We start from the raw sequence: 24802 nt of genomic DNA on the forward strand, positions 1-24802 counted from the left end.
ATGGGGCAAATTATGTTAACCACAATATATATATTTTATTACTTGGTAACTACATAACCCTCTGCTGATTATCCATCCCACGCTGAACAGCACAGTACACACAATCTGTCTGCACACCATAAACAGCTTTTTATGGCATTTTATGGCTTCTTAAATCCTTCAGCGTGAACACATTTTTCTAAGTCTACAGCTCTTACAATTTTCATAAAATGAAAATGAACTATAAGCTTTCACCTCATTTATTTAGATTTAAAGGTTTTCCAATTTCAAAACAAAAGCTAAATACAAATTTGAAACAGGTAAGCACTAGTTTTTCCCAAAGGGAGCAGGCTTATACAGATTTACTTCAATAAAGTACTCAACCCTTAAGAAAACTTTCTTTGTCAAAACTATACAGTAGTCTTCTTTATGTTCATTGCACAGTCTTAAAAACAAAATAAAAATATTTCCCCATGAGAACCAACTTTGACACGCCACACTATTTTTACAGTTCATAACTGCTTTAACATTGTCTACTCCAAAACCCTCCATGGGTTTTCCATTGGAAATTTTATTTTATTGTAGAAACCAGTGTTTTCTGCACAACTCACCAGCAAAATTAGGTTTCAACTGCTTTTACAAAACAAAATATCCTCTACCATATATGGTTTCTGCAGCAACTATATAACTTACCCCTAGCTTATAGCTGCTTTAGCTACGTCAGACTCCAGATCTGCCTCTTTACCTATATAAGTGTATTCACTAAGTGGAATATCCTTTCATACAGTTATACAGCAACTGGGGAAAGAGATCCAAAATTGAAAGTGCCAAACATGGACCAGTAAAACAAAAAACAAAACAAAAAAAACCCTATAATGATTAGGAAAGATGGTTATTCCTCTTACGATTTCTTTCCCATGTCTATTTTCACTTGCAATTGAAACAACCACTTCTGTTCTTAAATCAGATAGTGCTCTTTGATACTATTGTGGTTACAGTAAAGCTGTAAAGCTAATTATACCTGTTACATTCACTTCTCACCCAAATACTGCTATCTTGTTATAGATGTTAAATGGGCCATGACCAGCATAAATGGGAAGACCACTGCAAACGAATATTATTACCTTGTGCTTTCGGTTACATTTGATTCAGTGTATAACAGTCCGTTTCAAATCTTTAGTATGATGCTGATGCAATGCAATCTGCAAAAGCATTCTCTTTCACAAGGTCCATACAAAAATGAAACAAAAAAAAAAAAAAGAGAAACAGCCAAACCCCTCCCAAACAAAATTTTTTTAAAAGTTCCAATACAAATGATTAAAAAAAATATCCAGGATAAGCAAGTTTCACAACATACAAGTGTTCTGAGCAGGAGTCCATTTTCTTCCAAAATTCAGAGAATTAAACGGGAGAAAATGAGATTTTCTGCAGAATTTTGTGATCTTCCCCATTTGGCTGGCTGGAATACTATTCAGGCATATGAGGGCGGAGGTGTTCCTCAATGGTGCCAACCGCCCAGTGGGTAAGCTGTTCTTGTGGCAGGTATAGGCAGATGCTGCATAACTTGAAGATTGTAGCTTTGTTTTTTGGAGTCTGAAAGACAAAAATGTTTTAAAAATTACTTCATTAAATTTCAGTCTCAAACTCGGTACAGCTTGAAAGTATGAAGACATTAAATTCCACTATTATATAAGCAGAGTTGCTTACCTGTAACAGGTGTTCTCACAGGACAGCAGGATGTTAGTCCTCACATATGAGTGACATCAATATGCAGCCCAATCACTGAACACTTGTCAAAGTTTCTAGAACTTTGACTGGCACCACTGAGCATGCCCAGCGTGCCACCAACCCTGCATCCAGCAGGGGTCTCCCTTCAGTCTCTAGTATAATAAAATGTGAAAAATAAAAACAAATCGCAAGCGGACCCAACTCTGCGGGGTGGCGGGTGGGTTCCATGAGGACTAACATCCTGCTGACCTGTGAGAACACCTGTTACATTTAAGCAACTCTGCTTTTTCACAGGACAAGCAGGATGGTAGTCCTCACATATGGGTGAGTAGCGAGCTGAGGAAGCCCGAGCAATATATCAAAAGCACCCAAAGACATGCAACAGGCACAACAGGGGTGATTTTGGATAAGTGGGCAGCCTGAAATTCCCAGCGGGCCGTTGGAAAGAAGTTGGGTATTAAGCTGAGAATAAATTGCGCAGAACAGACTGGCCAAAGATATAATCTTGTCTGCCAGCCTTGTCCAGGCAATAATGAGCTGCGAAGGTTTGGAGAGAACTCCATGTAGCTGCTTTGCAGATGTCAGCAAGAGGTACAGAATGAAGGTGTGCCACTGACGTTGCCATTGCTCTAATGGAGTGCGCTTTAACGCGTCCCTGGAGCGGAAGGCCTGCTTGCTGGTAGCATAAGGAAATATAGTCCGCCAGCCAGGAGGACAGGGTATGCTTTCCCACCGGGTTTCTGAGTTTAATTTTGTCAAAGGAAACAAATAGCTGGGTGAATTTCCTATAGCCTGCCATGCGTTGCAAATAAAAGGCTAGCGCTCACTTGCAGTCCAAGGAATGCAGAGCCCGCTCACCCTGATGAGAGTGGGGTTTTGGAAAGAAAGTAGGCAAAACTATGGATTGATTTAAATGGAACTCAGAGACTTTCGGTAGAAATTTAGGATGAGTGCAAAAAACCATTGATCATGAAGAAATTTTGTGTAAGGGGGGTAAGTAACCAGCACCCACAGCTCACTGATCCTGCGAGCAGACGTCAAAGCAAGAAGGAAGAGCACCTTCTAAGTGAGATGACGTAACTCGCAGGAGTGCAGAGGTTGAAACTGAGATTGAGTCACGCTAGTACCACATTAAGGTCCCAAGAAGGGGCCGGAGGACGGAGAGGGGCTTGAGGTGCAGCAAGCCCTTCATAAAGCGCACTACTAAGGGTTGTGTCGAAATAAGGGACATCCCCTGTACCCTTATGGAAGGCAGCCACCGTACTGACATGCACTCTAATGGAGGAAGTTTGTAGACCCGACTCCGAGAGTTGCCAGAGGTAATCTAGCAACTTCGCTGTGGGACATATAAAGGGATCTAAGTCCTTTAAAGTGTACCATAAGGAAAAACAGTTCCATTTAGAATGATAAGACCTTCTAGTAGAAGGCTTTCGTGAAGCTACCAGGACCTGGGATACAGGGTCTGAAAGATTGAGAGGCCGTAAATTAGCCTTTCAACATCCAAGCTGTCAGCAACAAGACCTGAAGGTTGGGATGGCGCAGTTGTCCGTTCTGAGATATCAGAGACGGGTCTGTGCCTAGGCAAATTTGTTGGCGGATTGAGAGGTTGCGAAGGAAGGGAAACCACACCTGACGCAGCCAGTAGGAGGCTATGAGAATCATGATACCCCTGTCCCGATATATCTTCACGAGAGTGTCTTGCTGATTAGTGGAAATGGGGGGTAGGCATACAGGAGAACTGTTGCCCAAGAGAGGGCGAAGGCGTCCCTCGGTGGAGTTTTGCAACTGCGATGTAGGGAGCATAAGTTCTCCACCTTGCGGTTGTGAATCGATGCAAAGAGGTCGATGCTCGGATACCCCCACTTCTGAAATGTGCTCTGCCACCGCGGGGTTCAGGGACTACTCGTGGGGCTGAAATGAACGACAGCTTGTCCGCTAGAACATTGACCACGCCCCCCAGGTAGATCGCTCTCAGCAGCATGGAATGAGAGATCTAAAACCCAAATCTGCACCACTTCCTGACACAGGTGGGAGCTGGTTCCACCCTGCTTGTTGATGTACCACATCGCTGCTTGTCTGTCTGTTTGGATGAGGATTGTCTTTTCGGCTAAGCAATCCTTGAAGGCTAGAGGGGCATATCTAATTGCCCTGAGCTCCAGAAAGTTTATCTGACGGTGTGCTTCCGCTGCAGACCAGGTTCCCTGAGTTTGCAGGTGGCTGACATGTGCTCCCCAACCTAGAGTGGATGCATCTGTTGTCAGAATTATCTGAGGTTCTGGAGCTTGGAACGGTAGCCCTCTGAGCAGGTTGGACTCCTGGATCCACCAAGCCAGTGAGAGACTAAGCTGCCTGGTGACATGGACAATGTTGGACATTGGATGGTGGGCCTGAGACCACTGGGATTTTAATGTCCACTGTGTTACACACATGGCAAGTCGAGCCATCGGTATAACATGTACCAAGGACACCATGTGTCCCAACAAGATGAGAACATGACTAGCAGTTGTGGTTCGGCGAGATTGTACAGTGTGTGAAAGCAATGCCAGTGTATGAGCTCGGTCCCTGGGAAGAAAAGCCTCTGCTTGGTGTTCAGATCCACTCCGATAAAAGAGAGGGATTGGGACGGAGTCAGATTGGATTTCTGGTAATTGATTAGAAATCCCAAGGACAGTGGTAGTTGCAAGGTAAGATGGAGGGATTGAAGAACCGCCTCCGCCGACTAAGCCCTCAGTAACCAGTCATCCAAATAAGGGTAGATGTGAGTGCCTAGTCGCCTTAGGTATGCGGCTACTACTGCCAGGCATTTCGTGAAGACACAAGGGGCTGACGCCAGGCCGAACGGAAGCACTTTGTACTGGAAGTGCTGGTTTCCAATGAGGAACTGGAGGTATTTTCTGTGAGACGGGGTAATTGCTATGTGCATGTACGCGTCCTTTAGATCTAGAGAGCAAAGCCAATCTCCCTGTTGGAGAAGAGGGAGTAAAGGGCCTACGGTTACCATTCTGAACTCTTTCTGAAGGTGTTTAGGGCACGAAGGTCTAATATGGGATGAATGCCCCCCCCCCCCCCCGTCTTTTCTGATATTACAAAATGATGGGAGTAAAAACCCTGCCCCCTTTGCAAAGGAGGAACTTGCTCTATGGCGATCCTCCTGTAAGAGTTGAGCATGGTCGGTGGGACTCCACCCCAGCCGAGGTGGAAAGTCCGACAGTATGGAGAGGAAGTTTAGATGGTAACCTTGAGCTACGACCGACCGGACACACTGATCTGTGGTGATCTTGTGCCACATGGTGGTGAAGTGGCAAAGCCGGCCGCCGACCGGCAGGGATGGCAGAGGTGGAAGACAATCGCTCTCTAGCGGGGAGTCAAAACCCCAAGGTAGGGCCAGGTGGCACAGGAGGCTGTGTCTCCTGAGGCCTGGGTTGCCGAGGTGGAGGCTTTTGATAGGGCCTAGATGGATGAGGCCGAGCTGGTGGAGGATAGTTATCTCCTTGCCTTGTAACATAGAAACATAGAAACATAGAAATGACGGCAGAAGAAGACCGAATGGCCCATCCAGTCTGCCCAGCAAGCCTCACACATTTTTTCTCTCATTCTTATCTGTTACTCTTAGCTCCTTGTTCTATTCCCCTTCCACCCCCACCATTAATGTAGAGAGCAGTGATGGAGCTGCATGCAAGTGAAATATCTAGCTTGATTAGTTAGGGGTAGTAGGGGCAGTAACCGCTGCGATAAGCAAGCTACACCCATGCTTATTTGTTTTACCTAGACTATGTTGTACAGCTCTTGTTGGTTTTTTGTTTTTTTTTCTTCTCCCCTGCTGTAGAAGCAGAGAGCCATGCTCTCTGCTTCTACAGCAGTAGAAGCAGATCTCTTTGCTAAATGGCCATTCAGAAGAGAGGCAGAAGTCAGCGTGCACAGCTGAGAGCTGTCGAAGCGTCTCATTGCGATCTTTGAGCTGTGCGACAGTTTCTTGGATCTTCTCACAAAAGAGATTGTCACCTGTGCAGGGGAGGTCTGCTAAGCGGTCTTGAACCTCTGGGCGTAAAGCTGAGGATTTCAGCCATGCCCACCTTCTTGTACTTATTCCGGCTGCTGACACACTGGAAGCCATATCAAAGATGCTGTAAGCAGATCTTACCTCATGCTTACCTGCATCAAAACCCTTTTTTTTTTTTTTTTTTATAATGGAGTTCAGTTGGTCTTGGAACTGATCCAGGAGAGAATCAGAAAATTCCTGCAATTGCTTGAATAAATTTCTGTTGCATTGGGTCATATAAGTTGATATGCCGCAATACAAGAGATCAACATATAGCCATGAAAAACTCTACACCCAAAAGCAGAGGAATTTTTCCCAGGTGGTGCCGAAAAATGAAGCCGTGATCTCCTGGCCTTTTTCTGGCAGATTCTACCACCATTGAATGATGGGACAACTGGGGCTTTCGGAAGCCAGGTGTCAACTGGACCAAATAGGTAGCATCAGTCTTACGGTTGACCGGTGGGACTGTACCTGGGTGCTCCAGTTGCACTGCAGGAGATCAAGCAGGACATCATGAACCAGGATGGACATTACTTTCGGTGTATCGATGAACTGAAGGACTTCCAGCATTTTATGCCCGGAGTCTTTAGTTTGAAGGGCAAAAGGTATAGTCTCTGACATTTCCTTAATAAAATTTATGAAGGAGAGGTCCTCTGGTGGGGATCTGCATTTCTTCCGGTGGAGAAGGCTCAGAAGGTATATCACCAGTGTCCTACGAATCTTAAGAGTCATCTGACCATGGTTGATAAGGTTGATCCCCAGCGTCCAACGGTGGCCTAGATGGCAGGAAGGGACCTTCTTCAGCCAGAGGAGGTTGAGGCATTGAAGGCATCTGTGTTGGCACGGTGGCATCAGCAAAGGGAAACTGAAGGAGTCTGTGACCTCTGTGGACGCCTCAGTGGAAATGCTCCTGAAGGCCCTGGAACCAGGACTGGCATCAAAGGACTCTCCTCGTCTGAGGAGAGGTGGATGGGCGTCGATGGCAGAGCACATATGAGGATATCTAGCTTGTCAAGGATCGGAGCAAGCATTGGTGGCATCGGTTCTGGAGTTGGTATGGGAACCGGCATCAGCATCGATGGCTTTGGGAGTCCATGTAGAGCCTGTACCACTGCCTCTTGAACCATCCGGTTCAATTCCTCACGGGACGCTGGTGTGGTTAACACCAGGTCTGGAGTAGGAGGCAGGGATGGCGTCGCTGGAGGGTCCACTGGTCCCCAGTGGAGTCTCGGCTGCTGCGCCCTCGGAAGGCAGGGGAACACCTCGGTGGAGGTGTTCCCCTGCCTTCTGTGCCTTCCCCTGCCTTCCGTGCTGAGGAGCCCCCAACCTCAGAAGAGGTTGGGGGCTCCTCAGCACGGGCCTTTCTTCGGTGGCTCGATGGACTTTGAAGAGGATGCCACTGGTGCACCTGGTTCAGACTGCACAGATTTCCGATGCCTATGCTACTCTCGGTGCTCGGCTTTATCCGTGGCCGGTACTGAGGACGTAGACGCTGAAGTCTTCAACGTTGATCTAGAATCATCTGTGTCGGATCGATGACGCAACTTGGCTGGAGACAGCGTCGACAACTTGGAAGCCTGAGATGATGGACACTGCTTTGTATGGAACAAAGCCATTTTCTCCAACCAAGCCCGGTGTCCCTTAGAAGTAATTTGGGCACAGTTGGTACATGAGTCCACATCATGGGTAGGGCCCAGACAAAGAACACAAACCTGGTGAGGGTCTGTGATAGAACTGTCCTAGGACAATCAGGGCATCGACGAAAACCCATCGCCATCATTGCCGTCGAAATTTAGGCCGCACACGGTCATGTCGGTCAGGCCTATAACTGGTGACAGACGGGAACCGACCGAAAAAGAAGTAAAACTTACCCTACAGTCGCGGTTATACGCGGCGAAGAAGAGGGACCCCAGATTGGGTGAAAACTTTTGCAAAATTTGAAACAAATTCTTGAAGAAAAATTCCTATCAGGAATGTGCAAGAGAGCCCCTAACTCCGTGTGGCTAATAGCTGCGCAGAAATAAAAGAAAAAAAAAAAGAAAGAGACTGAAGGGGGACCCCTGTTGGTGGCATGCTGGGCAAGTTCTAGAAACTTTGACAAAAGTGTTCCGTGATTGGGCTCCATCCTGATGATGTCACCCCATATGTGAGTACTACCATCCTGCTTGTCCTGTGAGAATGCCTTTGAATATTTACAACCTAATTTTCAGAAACCAAGCTTTTACTTCCAATATTCTCATCTTTGAAAGTTTCAGGACAAATTGATTGTATTATCACCATAATAGAAATTAAAAGCCTGCAATCTGAGATGCTACACAGCAAAATGTTTCAAGGATTAATGCAAAGAGAATAAAAATAACATTTAAATATGGAGCTTGCATATAATATCAACAGCACAAAAATAAATAGTAAAAGTATGAGGTTTCACTGAAAAGCCAGGTAAGAAGTGCCATGCAAACAACTAGCAATATGAGGGTATCGTACAGAGTATAAGATCCAGGTACTGATCATATGCCTCTCAAAAGTCTTATAGATTTGACACAAATATAAAAGGAAAATTTTAGCAAGATGTGGGGGAGGAATAAGATGACAGATTTACTTGAGGACATTGGCTTGGGGCTACTGAGCTGTTTTCCCACACTGCCTGCAATTATTAGTTTCCAATGCCTCCCAAACACAAGAGGGAAGGGTCAGGGTCTTTTCCTCCAAGCCCACTTACCTTACTGGAAAACAGCTAATAATTGTTCATACCCTGGAGGTCTCGAATTGGGGGAAGAAGCATCTGGAGAGGTTTCCCTCAGCCTGTTGGATTGTCAACTCCCACCTACAGAGATATGCAATCTCCTGCACAAGCCATCCACAGCCCTTGGGAGAAATTTTATTGCTGCAATTTTTTTTAATAATATCTTGTTCACTAACAAAGGAGACCAAGACACCACTAATTTCAGGCTCCAAATTTTCCCAAAACGTAAGTCAAATTGAATAATTCAGTTGAAGACACTAAAGACTAATTCTGCTGAACATTCAAATACGTATTCTTAGGGAGGAAAAAGACGTTAATCTAAGGAATTAGATCAGACTCAAAATGTAGTATAGCCCAAAAATATTTCCTTAAATGTCATGAGCAGCATCTCACACATGACTATGGTGAAATTCAAGTGCCTAGAGTGAATTTTTAAATATTCCAAGTTTGAGTAATCTAAATGTTCCTTCACAGCTGCAGCACTGAACACTAATACACCCTTCCAAAGCAGAGATCTTTCTAGAATGTACTTGTATTTGGCTTTCATGCTGTTGAACCAAAGGTTCTAAATTAGTAGCTAAACAATTTTAGCCACACAATCATTTAGGGACTTCTCACAAATCCTGCTACCGGCTCCCATAAGGTGTTCAATGTTACAACCACCGGTTTAGTTAAGGCAGCAGGCTGTCCCACCTGAGCTGAAACTTCTATACACACCCCCAAAGCAATGTCTGTTCTCCTGTGCTCCTCCACCACCAGAGTTGCTGGATTCTGCAGAGAAACTGAAGCTCAAATAGCATCCCAAAGTTTCCAAACTGAAATACATTTCAAAAATGGATCCCAGCAGAGACAAGTTTGTCCTATTTAACTTTATGAATGTGTTGTACTATGACATTAATTTCACAAATCATACTGAGTTTTCACTTTTGTCTGTTCATCCATCTGCGATGCAGATGTCAAGTGGGACTAGCAAGTGGGCAGTAGACAATGAAAACAAGTGCAGGAGCCACCACAGAGGAGAAAAAAAGTGGGACTGGTGGGAGAGTTGAAGCCCTATCTGAAAAATGAGGCTAGCAGGATGCAGAGGCCCTGCCAGCCAAAGAAAAGGTGGGCCCTAGTGTGACTAAGCCATTTCTGGCCGTATCATCAATCTTGAATGACAGGCAGGTAGGCCAGGCCCCATCAACTGAAAAAATAAAGGAGTACTTACCAGTGGTTGAGGTGAGGTCTAAGGAGGAGAGCAGGGGTAGGAGGAAGACAGGAGGCATAAAGCTAAAGTTACTTACCTTTATTTAACAAGGTTCTCTATAGATAGGATACCAGGGACACATGAGAGTGATATCATCCAGAACTGCCAAGACAGTGGCTATCTTGGCACTCAGAAAACACTAGTAATGTATTCTAAGCACTTGTGGGAATTCCCCCACCTCACTTATATAGCTTAGCTTCAATTCTATAGAGAAAGAGTGTGTCCAATTTATCCTGCTGTCTACAGAGAAACCACCCACCATTACAGGTAAGCAACTTTTTTTTCTCTGCTCTGATGAAAATCAGCCACACTAGAATTGCAAGATGAGGGTTGCAAAGATCATGAGGAAAAGACAGTAATGGATGCGATAAGAAAGCTGCTCAGGTAATCCTTGGATTTAGTCTTCTAGCAAGCAATCCAGAAGTGACATGGTGAGACTTTCTAAAAACTGCTTGGTTAATGCCACTGTCATTTTCAGTTGTACTGTATAGACTGGGGTCCCCAAACTGAAGGGCCAGATAGGAGATAGGATGTTTCAACACATCAAGAAGACTGGGGGGGGGGTCCCCTTTTTCTGAAAGGATGGGGGCCCAAATTGTGTGCTTCGAAAGGCCAGGGAAGGGGGAAAGCAGGGGGTAGAGTCCCCATGTATGTCAGTAATATTTCTAGCTTTCTATAAAATACACACATAGGCTGGCAACTCTGCCACATCTGTGGGAACGCTGTATCCCTGCATCACCCCTGGGGTGTTGGGGCACACTCCCTCTCATCTCTCTATTCACACCATACCATATATTCCCTCTCCACTCCTCTCATTCATAAGCATTGTCAAGTTAAGTGTACAACATGGACAAGACAGGCGAAGAGAGAATATGAAATGAAGTTGGCCAGAGGCAAAAACTCATAATAAAAACATTTTAAAATATATACAAACAAAGAAACCTGTGAGGGAGTCAGTTGGACCGTTAGATGACCGAAGGGTTTAAAGGGGCTCTTAGGGAAGATAAGGCCATTGCAGAAAGACTGAATTAATTCTTTGCTTCCGTGTTTACTAATGAGGATGTTGGGGGAAATACCAGTTCCGGAAATGTTTTTCAAGGGTGATGAGTCAAATGAACTGAACCAAATCACTGTGAACCTGGAAGGTGTAGTAGGCCAGACTGACAAACTAAAGAGTAGCAAATCATCTTGGACAGGATGGTATGCATGCTAGGGTACTGAAGGAACTCAAAAATGAAAAACTATTAGTTAAAATTTGTAACCTGTCATTAAAATCATCCATTGTACCTGAAGACTGGAGGGTGGCCAATATTTAAAAAGGGCTCCAGGGACGATCCGGGTAACTATAGACCAGTGAGCCTGACTTCAGTGTCGGGATAAATAGTGGAAACTATTCTAAAGATCAAAATCATAGACATAGAAAGACATAGTTTAATGGAAAACAGTCAACATGGATTTACCCTAGGGAAGTCTTGCCTAACAAAATCTGCTTCATTTTTTTTTGAAGGGGTTAATAAACATGTGGATAAAGGTGAACCAGATGCAATGCATTTGGATTTTTAGAAAGCGTTTGACAAAGTCCCTCATGAGAGGCTTCCAAGAAAACTAAAAAAAGTCATGGGATAGGAGGTGATGTCCTTTCGTGGATTACAAACTGGTTAAAAGACAGGAAACAGTAGGATTAAATAGGAAAATTAGTTCTTACCTGTTAATTTTCATTCCTGTAGTACCACAGATCAGTCCAGACAGTGGGTTGAGCCTCCTTTCCAGCAGGTGGAGACAGACTAAAACTTGAAGGATGCCCTATATCAGGACAGAGCCTATCCTCTACCCCTTCAGTATAACGTATGTCAAAGCATAAAACAACAAACCCAAGAATAAGATCAAGCAAGTAACTGTAAAGCTCAACAGAGCAAATATAGAATAATGTAGAAAACATGGTATACCTATACGCTCTTGCATCAACTTGGTATAAGAAAACGACCAAGGCTTCGAGAGGACAGAAGACAGACAGGGAAGGGCATATGGACTGATCCGTGGTACTACAGGAACGAAAATTAACAGGTAAGAACTAATTTTCCTTTCCTGTACGTACCCGGTTCAGTCCAGACAGTGGGATGTACCAAAGCTTCCCTAAACTGGGTGGGACCGAGACAGTCCCGCTCGAAGCACTTGCCACCCAAAGGAGCCGAACACCGGAGCGTGTTCATCCAGACAGTAGTGCCGAACAAAAGTGTGCAGAGACGTCCAAGTGGCGGCCCTGCAAATCTCCTGCGGTGAGACAGATTGACTCTCCACCCACGAAGTAGCCTGAGAACGCAGAGAATGGGTCTTCAGACCCTCAGGAAGCGGACGACCTTGACAAAGATTCGCCGAGGAAATGGCTTCCTTCAACCACCGCGCAATCTTGGTCTTAGAAGCCTGTTTACCACGGTTGGGACCACTCCAAAGGACGAAGAGATGGTCCGATACCCAGAAGTCATTGGTGACCTGGAGATAGCGAAGCAAGACTCGTTTTACATCTAGCCGACGAAGGTCGCCACCCGCCCTACCCGCAATCTCCTCCGGAGAGAACGCTGGGAGTTCGACCGACTGGTTGACACGAAAAGCGGAGACAACCTTAGGCAAGAAGGAAGGAACCGTCCTGAGAGAAATCCCGGAATCCAAGAAACGCAAGAAGGGCTCCTGACAGGACAGCGCCTGAAGCTCGGAAATACGGCGAGCAGAGGAAATAGAGACCAGAAAGACAGTATTTAGAGTAAGATCCTTGAGCGTAGCGTGGCGAAGAGGCTCGAAGGGAGCCGCACAGAGAGCACGAAGGACTAGGTTGAGACTCCACGACGGACACGTGGACCGAGGGGGGGGGGGGGGGCGGAGGTGTCTAACGCCCCTCAGGAAACGAATCACATCAGGGTGAGCTGCTAAGGCATGACCGTCCACCCGACCCAGGAGAGATCCGAGCGCAGAGACTTGAACGCGTAGAGAACTGAAGGAGAGGCCCTTAGAGAGACCCTTCCGAAGAAAAGAAAGAATCAAAGGAATCGAGCTTTCGTCCGCATTTGATACGGTTAATCACTCCCTTCTCATCAACCAACTAACAGCCATAGGTATCTCAGGCACTGCCCTATCATGGTTCAGAACCTTCCTCAGCAACAGAGGATATAAGGTTAAGATTCATAATAAAGAATCCTCTCTTCACCCCGCGTCAGTAGGAGTCCCTCAGGGCTCATCCCTGTCTCCTACCTTGTTCAACATTTATCTGTTACCCTTATGTAAACTTCTCACCGACCTCAATCTCAAACACTTCCTCTATGCAGACGATATCCAGGTCTTGATCCCCATCGAAGAGTCACTCGCAAAAACTCTGTCTCACTGGGAAACCTGCCTCCAAAATATCAAACAGCTTCTCACAAGTCTCAACCTGATACTAAATTCATCAAAAACGGAACTTCTACTCATCACACCAGAAAACAGCTCCCTCACACTCACCCATCCTACCGTACCAAATACTACACAAGTAAGAGACCTAGGAGTTCTAATTGACAATCACCTAAACCTGAAAGCCAACATCAACAAAACCACCAGAGACTGCTTTTATAAGCTCCAAGTGCTGAAAAGAATACGACCTCTCTTCCACACACATGACTTTAGAACGATTCTACAATCAATCATTTTCGCAAAGCTGGACTATTGTAACACCATCATGCTAGGTCTCCCCTCATCACACACCAAACCATTGCAAATGGTCCAAAATGCCTCCGCCCGTATACTCACAAACACTAGGAGAAGAGAACACATAACCCCTATCCTGATGGACCTTCATTGGCTGCCCATACACTTCAGAATAATCTACAAGGCCATTCTCACCATTTTCAAAAACATCCATCAATTAGCTCCAATCGATCTCCATATCCCCCTCCGATTACACCACTCTACAAGACCGACAAGAGATGCTTACAAAGGTTCACTTCAAGTACCTCCAGCCAAAACTACCAGACACATCACGCTTAGAGATCGGGCATTCTCCACAGCCGGTCCAACTTTATGGAACTCCATTCCCCCAGATCTTAGAATGGAACCCAGCATCTCAACATTCAAGAAAAAACTCAAGACGTGGCTGTTCACGCAGGCATTTCCTAACTCCAACATTATTTAATCTCCCATCAATCAACACGTTTCGCTAGTAATAACTTTAATAAATGTTATTTATTCAATGCTATCTATACTTATATATAATTATCTGATCTTCATTTTCCTTCTCACTCCAAGTTACTGATTTCCTTGTTATATGTAACTGCTTTTTCTGCACTATTGTTCAAATTGTAAAGTTTTATTATTATTACACCCCTGTTTCTTGTGAACCAGCATGATGGGACTATCGTCCTGAATGTTGGTATATAAAAAAACTTAAATAAATAAATAAATAAATAAATAAATAAATGACCGTCCACCCGACCCAGGAGAGATCCGAGCGCAGAGACTTGAACGCGTAGAGAACTGAAGGAGAGGCCCTTAGAGAGACCCTTCCGAAGAAAAGAAAATCAAAGGAATCGAGGCGGAGCGCGCAGGGACACCCGCCTCCGTACACGCAGACTCAAACTTTCTAGATGCGCACATAGGCCAGAGAAGTCGACTGCTTCCGGGCTCGCAGCAGGGTGGAGATGACCTCCTCCCTATAACCTTTGTGCCTCAGGCGATGCCGTTCAAAAGCCAGGCGCAAGACAGAAGCGATCGGCCTGGTCGAAAAATACAGGCCCCTGCCGGAGGAGACTAGGGAGATCACCGAGGCGCAGGGGCCCGTCCACTGCTAGATTGATGAGATCTGCGAACCACGGCCTTCGTGGCCACTCGGGAGAGACTAGAATCACCGGTCCCCGGTGGAGCTAGATTCTCCTGAGAACTTTCCCCACCAGTGGCCACGGGGGAAACACGTACAGAAGGACGTCCGCTGGCCAAGCTAGAGCCAGAGCATCCACGCCCTCTGCGCCGTGCTCCCTCCAGCGGCTGAAGAACCAATTGGCCTTGGCATTGCGCAGAGTCACCATGAGGTCGAGGTGAGGAGGACCCCACCTATCCACTATCAGAGCCATGGCCGCATCCGAGAGCTCCCACTCTCCTGGATCGAGCGACTGCCGGCTGAGGAAGTCGGCTTGAACATTGTCTTTTCCGGCGATGTGAGAAGCTGCAAGGCACTGTAGGTGACGCTCCGCCCAAGCGAGAAGACGGCTGGCTTCTAAGGCTACCAGGGGACTGCGAGTGCCCCCTTGGCGATTGATGTAGGCCACTGTGGTGGAGTTGTCGGACAGGACTTGTACCGCCTTGCCGCGGATCAGGGGAAGAAACTCCTGAAGCGGCAGGCGGACCGCCAAAGTTTCCAGTCGATTGATGTGCCAGCGCGGCTGAGTCTGCGACCATGTTCCCTGGGTGGACTGAGAAAGGCAGACCGCACCCCAGCCCAACAGGCTGGCATCCGTGGTCACTATCGTCCACTGTGGAGCTTGAAGAGGCATCCCTTGCAGAAGATGAGGAAGAGACAGCCACCACTGTAACTCGTCAGCAGTAGAATCCAAGAACGGAAGGACCACGTGGAACTGCTCCGACACTGACTGCCAACGGGACAGCAAAGCTTTCTGTAACGGACGCATATGAGCAAAAGCCCATGGGACAAGGTCGATGGTAGAAGCCATGGATCACAGGACTTGGAGATAATCCCAGGCTGTCGGGGAGGGTAGGGCAATCAAAGTCTGGACCTGATCGATCAGCTTGAGGGCTCGCGCCCGAGGTAAGAAAACCTTGCCTACTCGGGTGTCGAAGTGGGCTCCCAGAAATTCCAACTCCTGGGAGGGCTGAAGCTTGCTCTTGGAAAAGTTCACTATCCACCCGAGAGAGGCAAGGAGCTCCAAGATGCGATCCACCGCCCGCCGGCAAGATGTCTCCGACTTGGCCCTGACGAGCCAATCATCCAGATAGGGACAGACGAGAATCCCCTCCCGGCGCAAGGCCACTGCTACTACTACCATGACCTTCGTGAAGGTGCGAGGAGCGGTCGTGAGGCTGAAGGGAAGAGCTCGAAACTGGAAGTCCTGGTTGAGAATGTGGAAACTGAGATACTTCTGACAGTCACGGTGAATGGGAATATGAAAATAAGCTTCTGCGAGATCGAGGGAAGCAAGGAACTCTCCGGGGCAGACCGCCGCAATGACCGCCCGCAGGGTTTCCATGCGGAAGTGGGGGATCTTGAGAGCCCAATTGACCCTCTTGAGGTCCAATATTGGGCAGAAGGACCCATCCTTTTTGGGCACGGTGAAGTAAATAGAATACTGGCCGGCGCCAATTTCCCTTTCCGGGACTGGGACCACCGCTCCCAGATCCAGAAGCTTGGAGAGAGTCTGGACCACCGCGTCCCTCTTGGCCCGGCCGCAAGGCGAGAAAAGAAAGATCTGGAAGTTCCCTGACGAGGTCGAAGGCGTACCAGTCTCTGATAATGTCGAGGACCCACTGATCTGACGTGATCTTGACCCATTCCTCGAAGAACAGGGAGAGGCGTCCGCCGAGGTAAGGAACCGAGGAATGGGTCGGCTGAACTTCATTGTGTAGCAGGTTTAGCGGCGGCACGCACGGGCTGGCCCTCGCGAAAGGGCAGTCTGCCACGAAAGGACTGCGACCAGGACTGCGCACGAGAAGACCCCCTCCCTCGCAGAACCGCCCTGCCCCCGAGAAGCGAAGAGACGCTGGCCCCTGAAGCGAGAGGCCGCAAAGGATCGGGAAGACTTAGGGCGGTCCTCTGGGAGCTTATGGACCTTGTTGTCAGCCAAGGAGTCCATAAGCTTCTCAAGATCCTCACCAAAGAGCATCTTACCTTTGAAGGGCAGCGTGCCCAGCTGAGTCTTCGAGGACTGATCAGCCGACCAGTGGCGTAGCCAAAGGAGCCTCCGGGCCGCCACTGCCAAAACCATCGCCTGGACACGGACCAGATCGTAGAGGGCGTCCGATACGTAAGCGGTGACTGCCTCCAGACGTTCGGCTCGTTCTGCCTCACCTGGCGGAAGCTCCCGGGCGCAGAGTAACTGTTGGACCTACTGGAGGCCCGCTCGCATCATGAGACTGCTACAGCAAGACGCCCGGACCCCAAGGGCCAGAACAAAGATGCGCTTCAGGTGAGCCTCCAGCTTACGATCTTGTGAATCCTTCAAGGCTGTGGAACCTTCCACCGGAATCGTGGTGTGCTTGGCCACTGCAGAAACATAAGAATCCACCGATGGATATCGCAACAGCTCCAAGCCCTCCTCCAGGAGGGGATAGAGCTTATCTATCGCACGCCCCACCCAAAGCGCACCCTCAGGAACCTCCCATTCCCACAGGATAAGGAGCTTAAGCATGGGGTGGAAGGGAGAGGCCGAGGCCAGAGCCCTCCCAGAACCGGGTTCATATCCTTAGGGAGTGAAGCCATGAGATTATCCACAGAGGGACTCTCCAGACCCAGCTCCTGCAAAACAAAAAGGGAAGAGGGGCTCTAATTCCTCCTTACAAAAAAGACGGAGGGCTCTAGGGTCATCCCCCGAATCCGAAGAAGCAGCCGGGTCCGAGGACACGGGAGACACCCCCGGGACCACCCGCACCCGAACTGGCCCCTGGGGCTCCGCGTCTGGTCCAGTGGTCAACGGCGCTGAGCGAGGGATTTTTGGCCGGGGGGGGGGGGGCTTTCGTCCAGCTCATGCAGGCTAGCTAGATAAGATTTGTGCATGAGGAGGACGAAATCCGCTGAAAAAGGGATCCTGGATTTGACCGGGGGGGGGGGAAGAGGAGAGGGAAGGTCAGGAGCCGAGCAAGAGCTGGGAGACTGACATCTCCCACACCAAAAACAGTAAAAGCACTAAAAGGCAAAATTTCCTTCATAGATTTTTTTTCCTTTGTTTCTAAAACAAGCGGGAATCAAAGAACTACTTGCTTGAGCCGAAAAAGAAAGAAGAGGCTGACTAGCCTACAGCAGAGAACCGAAGGGGAGATGCTGCACCTGCTGGAGACAGACGAATACTGAAGGGGTAGAAGATAGGCTCTGTCCTGATATAGGGCATCCTTCAAGTTTTAGTCTGTCGCCACCTGCTGAAAAGGAGGCTCAACCCACTGTCTGGACTGATCTGGGTACGTACAGGAAGGTCAATTTTCTCAGTGGAAAAGGGTAAACAGTGGCATGCCTGGTCCAAGTACATTTATACACATGTATGTATGTATATACATATATATACATATATATATATACATATATATATATATATATATATATATATACACACACACACACACATATATATATATATATATAAAAATAAATGATCTGGAAAGGAATACGATGAGTGAGGTCATCAAATTTGCGGATGATACAAAATTATTCAGAATAGTTAAATCACAAGCAGACTGTGATACATTACAGGAAGACCTTGCAAGACTGGAAGATTGGACATTCAAATGGCAGATGAAATTTAATGTGGACAAGTGCAAGGTGTTGCATATAGGAAAAAATAACCCTTGCTGTAGTTACACAATGTTAGGTTCCATATTAGGAGCTACCACCCAGGAAAAAAGATCTAGGCATCATAGTGGATAATACTTTAAAATCGTTGGCTCAGTGTGCTGCAGCAGTCAAAAAAGCAAATATTGTTAGGAATTATTAGGAAGGGAATGGTTAATAAAACAGAAAATGTCATAATGCCTCTATCGCTTCATGGTGAGACCGCACCTTGAATACTGTGTACAATTCTGGTCGCCGCATCTCAAAAGAGATATAGTTGCAATGGAGAAGGTACAGAGAAGGGCAACCAAAATGATAAAGGGGATGGAACAGCTCCCCTATGAGGAAAGACTGAAGAGGTTAGGGCTGTTCAGCTTGGAGAAGAAACGGCTGAGGGGGGATATGATAGAGGTCGTTAAGATCATGAGATATCTTGAATGAGTAGATGTGAATCGGTTATTTACACTTTTGGATAATAGGACTAGGGGGGCATTCCAGGAAGTTAGCAAGTAGCACATTTAAGACCAATTGGAGAAAATTCTTTCACTCCATGCACAATTAAGCTCTGGAATTTATTGCCAGAGGATGTAGCAAGTGCAGTTAGTGTAGCTGGGCTCAAAAAAGTTTTGGATAAATTATTGGAGAAGTCCATTAACGGCTATTAATCAAGTTTACTTAGGGAATAGCCACTGCTATTAATTGATTCAGTAGCATGGGATCTTCTTGGTGTTTGGGTACTTGCCAGGTTCTTGTGGCTTGATTTGGTCTCTGTTGGAAACAGGTTGCTGGGCTTGATGGACCCTTGGTCTGACCCCAGCATGGCAATTTCGTATGTTCCAAAAAAAAACAACACACTCTTGGGTATGTTCAATTCCCAATCCATAGAAAGCAAAGTTGCTTACCTGTAACAGGTGTTCTCCAAGGACAGCAGGATGTTAGTCTTCACACTTTGTTGACATCACTGGATGCAGCCCAGTCATACTTTGATCTCAAAGATTCTAGAACAGTCAAACATGTCCTACTGAGCATGTGCAGCTGTAATCACCCTGCCCCCTAGGCAGAGCCTCTCAGTCCATGATATAGCTCATACAAGAAGAAACCAACTCCCAGGGGAGGTGGGTGGGTTTCGTGAGGACTAACATCCTGCTGTCCTCAGAGCACCTCTGCGTTTTCCAAGGACAAGGATAGTAGTCCTCACAAATGGATGATTCCCAAGCAATAGGCTGTAGAGCAGGACAAAACAGGAAACTGCATATAGTGATGAAAGCACCACCTTTCTCCCTTTTGCCTGTGAGGTAGCTGACCCACAAACGGGTCCAGGCAGGAAGAGAGTCAGGTTCTACAAAAAGAAAACCATAGAACAGACAAAAACCCTGCTGCATAGTGGAGGCGCCTAAGGCAGGGGAGTGATGAGAGTGCCAGCATACTCCACATCAAAGGAAACATTACAAGCAGGGTTTCAGATCAGTAAACCCTGACAACAGTAGGTCTAGAATTCCTTGATACAGGAAAAAGTCTAGAGATGTAAACAAGAGGACTCTTGGACGAAGACCGCATAATTTCCTTCAGTATTACAAGACAACCGAAAACCAACTGGGACCAGAGAGCTCCCCAGAAAGAAACTGCAATCACTGGCATCTGAAGGAAAGAATGCATATGCAGAAATATGCCTATGTTTGGGTGATAGGCATGTGCAGAAAACCCCCAAGCAAAGCTTGGAAGAACAATCAGGAACCATGGCAGAGTCTGTGACAGACCCTACGTGCCAAAGTACCAGACATAGCTAACCATGCAGGACAGCATCAAGAGTTTCAGGGGATGAAACAATCCCTGAATGGGATTGCTAGCCCAAACCTCCAAGCAGGGAGATATGTTAGGCCTGAAGTTCACCCACACTGCACCCGTCAAGGGCAAATCTAGCCATCCTATCTACAGGTCAGCTCAGGTGAGCAGGAAGGCACTTAGGACAACCTAGTGAAGCTAAAGGCCGTACACTGGTCAGAACTTGATGAAAATATAGGGAAAAAGGTGGTGTAACTTTTTCCCTGTAGGCATACACTAAGATATACCACGAATGCCCTAGCTTTTCTTCCCCACCTTTCAACATTCCAACTGGAAGTTGGAAGAGCGAAAACACAAGGAGGCAGACCACTGGACTGCAGGGGTAAGAACAAGTATCTAGATTGTTTATCTCAACCCCAAGCAAATAACTCACTGCTGATTCCAGAAGGGAGTTACCCACAGAGATAAAGCCCTCAGACTGCTTGGTACAGCTAAAACAGAGTGAATCACCCAGGGAAGAAATCCAGAAACTCCACCAAGAGACAGGAAGCTGGGGTGCCACAAGTGAAAACCCCTGTCGAACAAGATTTCTTCACCAGCCTGGAACCCATAAGGGTACCAGGGCAGGATCAGTGTGATCTCGGAACAGACTATCCACAAAGCTGGCTTAGGTATTAATACCTCCACCATAATTATACTTCTCCCAAGGAAGCATGTGGTCCAGTAAATGGAACTGTTGCATGAATCCTTGTCTGCAGGCAAGATTATCCCTAAAATGGGGATGTATAGCTTGTAAGCCACTGCAACCAAAGAGTAGCACATCTGTTGCGGTGTCCCTCAGCCATGGATATGGCGACATGTTGAAAGGCATACTTGCCAACTAGATGGACTAGAACTCTCCTCACTGAGGTAGGGGACCCATAGGAGAGAATGACTTGCAATAGTGGTCCTCCATGAAGAACACCCATTGAGCTCAGCAGAAATCAAAAGTGACTCCTGGAAGGGAGAAACCCCTAGTCTTCACCAGAGAGCTACCCCCAAAGAGGAGACTCATAATACAACAGAGAGACTGAATCTAGAATGGCTACCTCATGAACTAGACCCTGCTGTGCCTTAGGACGACTTAAGGAGAGCACTTCCGCCCAACCGTCTCTCGGATCCCGTGAGGAACCTAATGCAACTGCCAGTCAGAAGCAGTGACATCCCTTCTCCGGAAATCTGAGAACAAGGGACACCCCTTGTAGGGGTGGACAATCAGGCATCCAGAGGGAGCCCATAAGGGTCACCCTGGAATCCCAGTCATAACTCCCTTCCTGAAGGGACAGAAAAGCAATGGGAACCAGAGCCTCACGATCCCAAAAAACATTTTAACTCTCCAGGTGAGAGTTGAACTACAGTCACTGACCAATGAGGTTCAGAAGTGACCAATCTGCCACTTGCAGCCACCCTCAGATGGGGTAGGTCACCACGGTAATCAACGGACAGACCCCAGCAAAAATGGTCCAATGACTGCCACTATCATCGCCCGGTCCTGGCCTAAAAGGAAATGTACTTATTCAAAAGAAATAGAGGCGCCAGTTCAGCGACAAACCTGCAAGGGACTGAGCCCCAAGGGCTTCCTCAAAAAAGGGATTTCTAACACGGGAGGGGTCAAAAGGTATATTCCTCTGAAGACGATCCCTAACACTTCCCTCCTGGTATCCACTCCCACAGGAGTTAGACCTGGAACGCAGACTTAGGCCGGTCTTGTGGCTGTGGTGCACAACCTGCTGTACTCACCACAACAGAAACGCACACCCCCCCAATACAGGAGAGGGCAACTAGAAGAATAGTGCCCTCTGCTGTAAAAGCATGCTGACTAGTACTCATACAGTGGTATCCCATCCTACGGAGGGCGGCACACCTATGAACCCATTCGCTGTGGTTGTGGATAAAAATCACAGCACAGCTAAGGACAGAGCACCACCTGATAAGAGTCTGTGGCAGCATGCTGCCAAAAAGTAATCAGTGTGCTATGATGACTTCCTCACCAGTTACAGAAGAGATGGCTGATACCTTGACGTGACGATGGCAGTTCGGCAGTTCTTTCACTTACAACACCTACAGATCCCCACGCTTCCTACAAAAGATTCTACCCTAACTTTAGGAGACGTACATACCCAAGAACGTCATTCAGACCTTTCCATCCTTATCGTCCTCAACACTATACTCAACCACGATTCCAGCCTCAACCTTACCAACCTCGTGGATGCTCTAGACAACAACGTCCGCAGAAACAAGCCACTACACTCCTCAGAAGCAACCACGGCTTTTTGAGCTGCCCCGAGCCACCCCCACCGCTATTCATAGGAGGTTGCCTACATTTCTATACAAACTGGATAGAAATAACTACCGATCGCTGGGTGTTAGATATCAGAGAAGGTTATAGTCTAAATTTCATAACTCCTCCAGAAATTCCCCATGTTCCCCCCTCTCAGGGGCACATCATCCCATTCCTCTTTTCTCCGCCTACACCGGTCGCATTGACGCTCCCAGAAAGCATGGCTAATTCATCCTGCTATCTACGGAAACACCGTTTACTTTAAACAAACTTGCTTTTTTCCATACTCAAACGGCTTCTCTACATGGCCTCAGTGTGAACCATGACAAACTTGTGCCATAGTACATGAACAAACATTAGGGCGTTTCATATTGCTCTTAGTTCTAACAGATTGATCTGGTAGGAACTATCCGCTGGGGACCACAAACCCTGCATCTTGTATTGGAGCATGTGAGTGCCCCATCCCTGCACTGAAGCATTTGTTGTGGGGGAATTGGTTGAGGGAAGGCACCCCTAGTTAAGATGCCCAGTGTTAGCCACCAAACAAAATCTGTTTTCATGGATTTCGTGAGATATCCTGGTGGACAGGGATTATAGAAATTGTGACCACTGATTATTTAGCCACCACTAAACGACACACGTGGAGTCGCATTTGAGGAACTACATAAATGGCCGCTGCCATATAGCCAAGTAAATAGTCTGTGTACTGTAGAAGATAGTTGTAGTTTAAGACCTAGCTGTTGTAGTCTTTACACTCTGTTTGGGGAAGAAAAGCTTTTGATTGAACTGAATATAAATTATAGAACCTGAGTTGGTCCGAGTACTCACTTCTCATAATTTTAGGAAACCTATATTTTCTAGACACTGAATGTTCTCTCAGGTCTGACTGCAGGGCTTCTGGTTTTGGAGAAACCATAAGTCAATTATCCAAATAGGGAAAAATCCATCCCCCCCCCCCCCCCCCCCCCGAGGTGAACCACAGCCACAGCCACCGCTAGGCACATTGGGGGCAGAAAGAGTACCTTGTATTGGCAGTGCTTGGATCCGATCTGGAAACAGAGGTAGTGCCAACAAGTCTGGTGAATTGGAATGTGTATATATGTATCCTTGAGATCTAGAGTGCATCCAATCATTGGGTTACATTAAGGATAAAATTGATTTAAGGGATGTCATCTTGAACTTTTCCCTTCATAGGTGCTTGAGGGATGTGAAGTCCAAGATGGGACAAAGACTTCTTTTTTGGGGAAATGAGCAAGTACTGAAACTAGAAGCCTGTGTTGAAATCAATTCTCCAGTAGAATTTGAATAGCATCTTGAACTAAAAGCCTTTGTGCCTCCTGGTTTAAGAGAACTAGCTGAAATGGGTTTTGTGGAGGAGCTACTGGATGGGGAACAGGATGGTTGATGAAATCCACAGATTGTATCTGTGTTGTAACTTATTTAACACCAACTGGTTCATTACTTGGGACCATGCTGAAAAATAGTGACTGGTCCTACCCCCGACGAACAGGCGACTGGCTGGTTGTGACAAATTCTGTTGAGATGTTTAAGCACATTGTTGCTGCTTCTGAGGTCTATGGTCTCTCTGGCATACTCTAGGCTGCTTAAGCCTGCATCCTGAGCTACTGGTATGTTGAGGTGTGGTATGGTGGAAACTGTATGGTTTTTGTTGATAGAAACAGTGTATATATTGTGAATACCATCTCTATGTTCTTTGGTATTCCAAAGTCATAAGAACATAAGATATGACATACTGGGTCAGACCAAGGGTCCATCAAGCCCAGTATCCTGTCTCCAACAGTGGACAATCCAAGTCACAAGTACCTGGCAAGTACCCAAACATTAAATAGATCCCATGCTACTAATGCCGGCAACAAGCCTTATGACATCTGGATGTGAAGCCAAGGTAATCCAGTGCATCATGCCTCTAACACAAGAAAGAGTAGCTATCTGTACCCTTGAGGGAGTTGATGGCTATAACCGCTTCTGCACCCCTACTTACAAGGAGAGAGGTGAAGACACCAAAGCCTGAAAAGGGCAGTGTCTCCTGAACACTTTCCAGACAGACATAAGCCAGAGGTTGAAATCTTCCTGGCTTGCAATGTCAAATTCACCGCTGTGTATCCTTTGCCTCTCGACCTTCTCCTCTCAAAGACAAGTCAAAGACAAAAGTGATCCACTTGTATCAAACAAATCAGACTCAGATGAAGCAACCCTGGGACATGACAGTCTCAGCACCTCCTCCATGCCAAGTCTCAATCTGCAAATTCAGGGCTACAAAAATTGCTTGTCTTACCACAGGCCAAGGTGGGAATATATACAGAAGACCATAACAAGGCTACAAGTTCAGACAGGGAGTCCAGGCTCTCTGCTCCTGGGTTCTCTTCTTCAGCTGAAAAACCAAGACTCTTGGTATTTGCCCTTGTTGCCATCAAGTCCATCCAAGACTCCCT

General features: G+C 46.9%; 1 protein-coding gene across 1 annotated transcript in view; it reads right to left on the reverse strand.

Moving 5' to 3' along the window:
- Positions 1-221: 221 nt before the first annotated feature.
- Positions 222-24802, reverse strand: part of C2H6orf62 (chromosome 2 C6orf62 homolog) — a 59827-nt gene continuing 35246 nt past the window's right edge. The window contains exon 5 of the mRNA XM_029590778.1: positions 222-1572. Within this exon, the coding sequence (XP_029446638.1) occupies positions 1447-1572 (126 nt within the window). The 3' untranslated portion in view covers positions 222-1446. The remainder of the gene's footprint in view (positions 1573-24802) is intronic.

Source organism: Rhinatrema bivittatum, chromosome 2, assembly GCF_901001135.1.
Source record: "Rhinatrema bivittatum chromosome 2, aRhiBiv1.1, whole genome shotgun sequence".
NCBI lineage: Eukaryota > Metazoa > Chordata > Amphibia > Gymnophiona > Rhinatrematidae > Rhinatrema > Rhinatrema bivittatum.